The following is a 9,061-nucleotide window of genomic DNA, read 5'->3' on the forward strand; positions in this document are numbered from 1 at the left end:
GACAGACGGCGCCGCTGACCTCCTTCTCCGCTCCTCCACCTCCACCTCCAGCCTGGCATCCCCAGCACTTATTGAGAAGTTCAACGGGAAACTCAGGCCTCAGACAGCATTAGCAGCTGATCTCTGGCATACACCACCAGACGCCACAGCCACCAACACAGAAGAACAAAGTCCAGATAAAGAAAGAAATAAAAACAGCACAAAAAAACAAAAACAGTCTTTTAACTGGGAAGCAGGTTTCATATCCTAGTAAACCCAAATACAGTGGTGTGAAAAAAGTGTTGTGCACCTTTCCCGATTATTTCTTATTTTTTTTTTATTTTTATTTATTTATTTATTTTTTGGATATTTGTGTTAGTGTGTGTTTGTGTTAAGTGTTTCTGATCATCAAACTAATTTAAATATTTGCCAAAGTTAACACTAAATGCAGTTTTTAAACAAAGATTGTTATTATTGAGGGAAAACAAACCTACATGACTGTGTGAAAAAGTGATTGCCCCCTTAATCTAATAACTGGATTCATGGTTCCATTTATCACAGCAAGTCTTCCAGGTCCTGAAGCAGCAAAACAGCCCCAGACCATCACATTAAACCACTAGATTTTACTGTTGGTATTTCAATGTCACGTACCCTCCAAGCTTGTAGAAAAGACGCAAAGGATACAAGAACTTACTTTGGAAATAGATATAAACCGGCATCCACTGTGACAGGCAAATGCAAGGGAACAAAATTCGAATTTGCTATAGGCCACCTTGTAAAGAATAGGAAGGATATTTATTGCATTTGAATCACCAATTCAGATATGCTCTTGGACATCTCTTTCAGCAGGGCTGGCATATTCTTACTTGACAAACTTGAAGAATGAATGCACATATCTATCAACTTCATTCAACAGTGAACATCTTCATCTCGGCTGGAATCAGTCTCTCCTCCGGTTCTGCCAGATTTATGCTGATAGAGACTAACAGGACAAAGAGACACTAGGATGATGAGAAGCTCATTTCATTGATGAAAATTAAGTGTAGTATATGTAAAATGTTGTATTTGGATGCAAATGTAGGGCGCCTGTACATGGAAATTATGAATTGAGATGACAATGATTTTACTATTTGTGTTGAATTTGACTTTGTAGTGACATTGTTTCAATTTGACTGTTCAAAACCTACTTTTTTAAAATTATAATATAAATACTGTTTATTTATTGTCCACTACACTGCAGGTGTCCATGAAACATCCACTTAAACATGTCTGAAACGTTTATGTATAATATCAGCATCTGAGACAAAGCTGTGTGAATGAGGAAAGACGACTGTATCAACGCTGAAACGCTTGTATCATCAAAGTTGTAAGAATCCAAAGAAGGAATCTTGAAAATATTGTCTTTTATTAATATTTATGCTATACATGTATGAAAATTAATGTGTTTAGAATATTAAATATATAATGGTATATATATGTTATATATGCCATAACTGAACAATTGAAATTGTAAAATAACTAAACAAGAGGAAATAGATATTTATAGACTTTGGAGAGTAAATTTACAAGGATATCCATCTCTGTAGTCTTGGTCCCTTTCTGACAACACAGATTTAATTATTTTGCCTGATTGGACAACTAGTCTGGTGGACTTAATTCACCACTGAACCTCTCCATCTCAGCTGGATTCATCCTGTCCTCTAGCTTTGTCAGAGGTTTATGCTGCTATTGGCAAGACAAAGTCGTGTGCGTGTTTAATGCAAAGATAAAACTGAAACTGAACACAGTTTCTTAGCTTCAATATGGTAGGCACTAAAGTGAAGTGAGGATTATTTTGGTGATTTTAATTTATCAACCAATTTCTTCATAGTGTCTCTGGCTGCAGAAAGGAATTTCTCCCTCTGGGTCACGCCCACTGGAGACTCTCCACAAGACACCTAAGACAGGATACAAACAGACACACACACAAGTACATGCACGCACCCATACAGTCAATGCACGCACCCCGAGAGGGGAGAGAAATACGACCAACAGCTCATGGCCGTAACAGTCATTGGTACAGCATTTTAAAACTCACCAGGTACTACACTGTCTGTCTCTACATTTTTGGTCTGGGGCTGAAAAAACCACACAGAGACAAAGGTGAAGGGAAACAGCTTTATTCTATCAATCAGACACCACTGATCACCTGAACTGAGTACAATTCAAAGGCTCTGTTAACCTTTTAGCTTTCCCAGTTAGACACACATTACACTATTGAGTTACAATGAATTTGCACACAGTGAATCAAACACAACAATACACAAACTATGCCTTAATCACATATATGTGAGCTGAGCTATTAGGATTTAATACAGTGAAGAAATGATAGTAACATATAATGGTTTGAGTTTAAATGATTATGATCTTATTTCTTATTTATATCTTATTTCATATTAAGAAGCCAGTATAAATGAACAATGGCTATGTATGAAACAAGAATGTGATGAAAACCCATCCAAAATCAAAATATGTCATAGAATTACACACTGGATATTATAATTAATATTAAAACCAAAAACCACTAATTAGACCCCAAACACAAACTAAATATTCACATTAAATGACTCCGTCACACATTTGATTCACCTCTTTTAAAAGCCTCACAGTTCCTGAGAACATAGAAACAAGTCTGTGACTGATACCTGAATATCACAAACATGACATTTTAATAAACTACATCTGATGGTCAACAACATAATACACAGTGATTCGTTTATGTATTGTATATGTGCCATATGCAAAAGGAAGCAAGTCTAAAAAAGAATAAAAGCTAAAAAAAATAAAAGCAGCATACAGGCCTGAATAAGCAATAATTCATGTGTATATACTCTTCTAATTTCTTTAAGTTGTTAAAATAGTGTCAATTACATTAGAGTTTTTGAAGATGAAGGTTTTCTGTCCTAATTAATGTTTTTCATCATATTCACTCTCACTGTACCAGTGTCAGAGTGTTTCTTCCTTTGTCACTTTTCATTTTGATTTTGATCTTCATCTTCAGCTTCACGGTGCCAGTTCCCTTTAAATGAAGAAGAGCACCGTACAGTGAGAGATGTGATTCAAATGAACCAAAAACAAAAATTAAAAAACAACTATTGGAATATTCAACCATTATAAGTTGAGACCATTACGGAAAAGTCTTGTACTTGTTTTTGAAACCCAGTTTCCAAAGATAGCTACAAAGCTGATGAATTTAATACTATATTTATTTGAAAATAGTATAAAGACAATACATAAAATGCTTTAATTCTGTTTGATTTGATTTGTCATATTTTGAAAAGGACTGTTCACACAAGACGCCCCGTGTGTAGAATCCAGAGGGATCAGAGACTAATAGAACTTAGAGTTTGATCCCGATTCTGAAAGGTTTACATTTTTAACTGCTCCTCCTTCCTTCACATTGATTGTAATGAACTGAGGCTTGTCACTGTTATTCAAAAGAACATTTAGCCTGACAACAAAGAGCATCTATATTATAGTTATTATAGTTATATTATAGTTCACAAGCTAGATAAATCTTACCTCAGTACTTTAAATCTGTTCTCCTCACACCATCCACTAAACAATCCTGTGGCAGTGTTGAGTTTTGTCTTATCAGTGTTCTTCCAGTAAACCCGAATGATGTTCTCAAAAAAGCGTGCTGGAAGAAAGCTGCGCACCTGACAAGAAGAACAGCAACATAAGTTAGTAAATAAAGATGTAAAATCATCTTACAAAGAATTACAAACTACTGTAGTTCAGACTTCATCTGGTTCGATTGTGTGTGGTTTGTCAGGATCCTCCTTTCCATAGAAATATGTCTCAGCAAGAGGGTCCTTGTCTTTCATCCCATAGTCAAAAGTGACGACCTAAAAGAAGAAGTGTGAGAGAGAAACTTGTGTTTATATTTAATAATGAATATTTGCCAGTGAAGGCAAGAAAACATGTTAGAATCAAGATTTGAAGAAAAGTATAGTGAAGAGATCATATGAAACACTCACAACAACTTCAAAGTCATCAGGTGAAAATTTAGCCTTGAGGGCTTCAGTCAGTTCCTTTTTCCAAGTGTCTTTAGCATCCTGACAGACAGGACAGAGATGTGTATCTTTATATTTATCTTAACATTTTTTATTATTTGTTTTTAAATCTTCTTAATTGTGTTTTCTTACTGGGTTTCTTTGGCTTCCTGGGTGGTCCATTTCCTTTAGGTTGGGAAGGGTGAAAAATGAGAGGACATTCACATTAATTTTTATTTGGTTTCTGAGAAGAAGTCATCTCAGGAAGTAGAAAGGGAGGAAATGAGCTTAATTGATGCTGTTTAATGGGCTGTCACCTATCAGGAGCCAGCTGCTGTACTGATACACAGCAAATAAGGATTTTCTCTAAACATATAACATGAGAATTTGTGAAGCTTGTTTCATTTCCATTGCCATTATTACATCCCTTTGCTGCATACAGAGATATCAATGGAAAATTATAAGACAAAACACTTGCAAATAAATGCATTTTACCAGTGAAACAGTTGTACCCTTCAATTTCAAAATGTTTTACTGACTTCACACACAAACTCAAATAGACAGTGTGAAAATGAAAATGAACGTAAACACCTCTCTACCCACCATGGCTTCACCAACAAGCTTGTAAAGATCCCGAGAGACGATCCTCTGAAGAATCTCTCTTGCCCCCTTCAGATTTTTGGATTCTTCAGATTCTTCTTGCGATTCATCTTCGGATGTTTCTAGCGATTCATGTTGCATTTCTTCTTCAGATTCTTCTTCAGATTCTTTTTTAGATTCAGAGTAGAGTATGTATTCGAACAAGTGATCTGCAGAGCAAAAAGAAATGAAGTGGAAGCTCACTTTTCCCATTCACCATTTTCAACATTCACCAAACACTGATTTTTCCCCTCAAGATTATTTACAGTATACCACCTATCACTGGTGACTCTGTAGGTCTCTAACCTCAAGCACTCCTGAATTCAGTCTTTACATTACTACTACTAATCTGTGTTGCACTGCTTGAGAAATTCTTTGTCTTGCACCAGATTTTCTGAGTCATCTAGCACTGATGATGCTATAACTAATTCAGAAATCTGCCAAATGGGTTTATATCTCTATTAGTAATGTGAATGATGCAAATATAGTACGGGACATAACCATGAAGACAGAGAGGATGTTTTTAGCATGTAGTATATTGTAAACATGAAAAGCTTCCACTGACCTGTCAGCTTGCTGTAGGCCACCATGTTGTTTTTGGCTGTAGAAAGTTTGAACTTTCCTTTCCTTTCCTTTCCCTTGAACTTTCTGTTTTTTGAACCTTGAATCTTGATGTGATCATTTGCTTTCATAAAGGCATCTTTAATCCTGATCAACAGACCCAACAAACAGTATTAACAGTTTTCATCTGATAGAATAGAGAGAATCATAAATCAACTTAAATAAGCTACAGTAGGTCAGAAGATCATGCTAATAGCTGTAGAGTACTAACAAGGGAGGGGTACTCACATGATCTCTACACTCTTGGTTACTCTGTGCTGGTAGGCTCTTCTATGTAAGTAGTTCCTTGTATGGAACATGTTGTACAGATTTCCCACCTCCTGTTGAGAGTAATGAGTAGAGTTTAGTCACAGATAATCAGGTTAATTCATTGCTGTTTTAAAGAGGATAAAAATCAGGAATAGACACCTTGTCTCTGGAGCAGATTTGCTTCTCCCCCTCCACATCACAAACCCTGGCAAACTTTATGAAACGCCAGTGGTCAAAGTTGTTCTGGATGCCCAGGTGGTGGCAGTCCCTGAAGTGAGAAGATATATGAGTAGAAATATACTCTATGTATTATGTTAAACTCTTCAAATTTTTAGAATGTAAATTAAAACTAGTCAGGAGAAAAGTTTAATTATTCATGATAAGCAATACAGAGTAGCTCCTCACTATAAACCACAAAGTGAATTGTTCTAAAGCATCTCCACCTGGCAAAGTAATCAAACTTGTCCACATCAATGCCGTTTCTCTTGTTGGACACAATCTCATACAGGAAGGACTTGGTCTCTTCACGTCCTTTGTACGGCCACTGTGGAGACAACAGTAGAATAGTGGAGTTAGATACTGACACCTGCAGCACAGATGATACTGACTGATTTCACTGTATTAGTATTATATTATATTACTATTAGTGACAGTACCTCAGCCTGAGCTGCTTCAGGATCCTTTTGAGGACCGTTAATCATCTCCTTGATGAAGATTTCATCATTTTCGTCCAGGCTGTAAGGCTTCATCCTCATTACTTCTCTCAGATTATTAGATTCCACCAGGTGATCAAACATTTCTATAGAAGCATCCTCATGCTACAAGGTATAAGAAATTAAATGGTCAGCTATTAAAAATGAAAATGCAGTAGCTCACTTCTCACGTAGAAAATCTCTAACCTCTTGACCCCTGCTAAAATACATCTAGAGTTATGCACATCACATTACTTGATGTGTGGGAAAGGTGAAGACAAAATCTGACGACATGTACAAGCTTCTTTTTGGACAGACCCATTTCTCTTCAAATCTGTTCAGTTTATTTCCACTATAATGTGTTTTTCATTTCTACAGTAAAGGTTTTGTGTTGAATTGATGTTGCTTCATTAGAGCAATAATTAACAACGTCAGGATCAACTTCAAGATTTCCTCAAAAGATTTTATCAAAAACACACACATACAATCACACACACAATCACATATATTGTGCTGCAGTTTTGTTCTGTGTTATTAACTCAAACATCAAATACAACAGAAATAATAACCTTCCATTTTTTTTGGCCTTTGCATGCTTCAGGAATGAACATCCCATCAAAGAGGTGAGAAAAGGGCCCGTGTCCTCGATATGGAAAAAAAATAATAAATAAGTGCATAGATAAATAAAATAGATAAATAAATGTTGGATTGTTGTATTGTTTTTGCAGTGAAACAAAAACAACAGAAGTCACATGAATATGCCTAGAAAAGTAAAGAAAAAGAAAATGGTATGGGATAGTTTCCATTAAATGAACATTTTAACTACAAAAAAATAAATGACCACATATTTTTAGAAAGACTTGAAGAGACTGTGATAAAGAATCATCTAAAATCTCAATATACTGTGAAATATAATACCGCATCATTGTAAATTTAACACTGAAATGACAACATCTGATGGAACATTTCTTTCCTTCATTAAGAAGAGAAACACATCACATTACACAACAGACTTCGTTATTATCTGTCACATCAATGAATATATGTAGAAGTAGAGACGTGTGTATCACTTACCCAGGTCATGACAAAGACCTGCAATCTGGACACAAAGGATGTCTCTATCAGTTATGTTGAGTCCTGGCTGCCTTGACTGCAGAGCTTTTGCAAGTTCTCCTGCTAAGTGTGCCACCCTGTGTCAACAAATAGAGCACACACACACACACACACACACACACACACGCACACACACACACACACACACACACACACACACACACACACACACACACACACACACACACACACATTGTAAACATGATTATGCCTCTACTAAATTATTCAGTTTGCTTTGGTTTCATTTCCTCAGTTGGTGCTTCGTCACATATCAGTCTTTCCCTTAATCTGGACAGTGTGCTGGTGTGTCTCCATGAGTACGTACCCGATGGAGTGTTCAAAGCGGTTGTGGCATGCTCCAGGGTAAACAAAATAGCCCCCTCCAAGCTGCTTGATGTTTCGTAGTCTCTGGAACTGAGGTGTGTCAATGATTTTGACAAGAAGTGGGTTTAACTCCACATGACCATGGATGGGATCATTAAACACCTGGTGAAAGGAAATAAAACAATAAAATAAGACACAGTGAAGTTCTCACACAGATGTCAGTTAGTACTGTAATCTGAGGGATCTGATCTGAAGACTTAATGAATTTCATAGTGAAATCTGAGTCATTATTTTTTCCAGTCTGAACATCACATTTGTTGTAGAGTGAGAATGGACTCAACAACAGAAAATAAACACACACAACCTTAAATTTGTGGTTCATTCAGTGATGATAGCCTCACATTACCTTTCCTGGTGCTCCGTTGCCACTTTCACTTTCTGCCATTATAATCACTAGATAAAATGAGAAAATACAAAACAAAGAAGGAACACAGGAGAGATGAAAGACATTCAGTTCATTGTTGTTGCACTGTATTATTGTTGCATTGTTGCTTTATATAGTATTTACAATGTCTTAGGAATACACAGTTAATAGATTTTTTTTTTTTTAACTTTTTTTTTTTTTAAGACTTTACAGGCTTTATATAGGCTGAAAATGAAATTATTTAATCATTAAGTACAAACCTGAAAACTCACCTCTGGATAAATCTTCAAGTCCACAAAGATGTCAGATGGCAAATCTGCCTCTCACTCAAGTAGATCAGACAAGTGCGGTAAAGATACAGTATTTCAGGATAGTCTGATGAATAATATTCTATCCCAGAGTTTAATACAACTGATCAGGACAGACCACACAGACAACTACCTGGGGTTTGAATACCAGCCTTTTATACCTTGGCCACACCTATGAGATTGGTCACTGCCCTCCCTCTGAAAACATTTCATTTACATACGATTGATGATGTATTTCAATGTCATGTACGATCTAAGTTTGTGATAAAAGAATTTACTTTGGAAATAGGTTTACACCGGCATCCACTGTGGCAGACAAATACAGGGAAATAAAATACAAATAAGCTTGGAACAGGAAGGATAGTTACTGTATTTGAATGACAAATTCAGATTGGACATGTCTTTCAGCAGGGCTGATATAATCTTACTTGACAAACTTGAAAAACTAATGCACATATCCATCAACTTAAATGACTGGTGAACATCTTCATCTCCTCTCTCCTCCAGTTCTGCCAGATTTATGCTGACAGAGACTTACAGGACAAAGACACACTAGAATGACGCGAAGCTTTGACATTTCATTGATGAAAATTAGATGAACTTTGAAGAATTTCATGGTGAAATCTAAGTAGCTAACTTTCACACACTTATCATCACATTTGTTATAGAGTGAGAATT

At 36.2% G+C, this 9,061-nt stretch overlaps 1 protein-coding gene across 1 annotated transcript; it reads right to left on the reverse strand.

The window, feature by feature from the left end:
- Positions 1-2,133: 2,133 nt before the first annotated feature.
- LOC125010675 (deoxynucleoside triphosphate triphosphohydrolase SAMHD1-like) lies at positions 2,134-9,061 on the reverse strand. Its single transcript, XM_047589435.1, has 15 exons — positions 8,058-9,061; positions 7,653-7,813; positions 7,289-7,404; positions 6,784-6,857; positions 6,179-6,340; positions 5,966-6,066; positions 5,682-5,790; positions 5,502-5,593; positions 5,218-5,360; positions 4,617-4,822; positions 4,167-4,199; positions 3,999-4,076; positions 3,762-3,866; positions 3,541-3,677; positions 2,134-3,037 (listed from the first exon to the last, which is right to left on the reverse strand). Exons 1-15 carry the CDS (start codon positions 8,094-8,096, stop codon positions 3,022-3,024), a joined length of 1,572 nt encoding a protein of 523 aa, XP_047445391.1. The 5' UTR covers positions 8,097-9,061; the 3' UTR covers positions 2,134-3,021.

This window comes from Mugil cephalus, chromosome 1 (assembly GCF_022458985.1).
Source record: "Mugil cephalus isolate CIBA_MC_2020 chromosome 1, CIBA_Mcephalus_1.1, whole genome shotgun sequence".
NCBI lineage: Eukaryota > Metazoa > Chordata > Actinopteri > Mugiliformes > Mugilidae > Mugil > Mugil cephalus.

What these genes read in the sequence shown, in the direction of transcription:
- LOC125010675 (XM_047589435.1), bottom strand. Translation starts at nt 8,096, where the DNA reads ATGGCAGAAAGTGAAAGTGGCAACGGAGCACCAGGAAAG. An exon ending in ACCAAGAGTGTAGAGATCAT is followed by an intron (nt 5,361 to 5,501) that starts GTGAGTACCCCT and finishes TCTGTTGATCAG; the next exon opens with GATTAAAGATGCCTTTATGA. An exon ending in GGCCTACAGCAAGCTGACAG is followed by an intron (nt 4,823 to 5,217) that starts GTCAGTGGAAGC and finishes TTTGCTCTGCAG; the next exon opens with ATCACTTGTTCGAATACATA.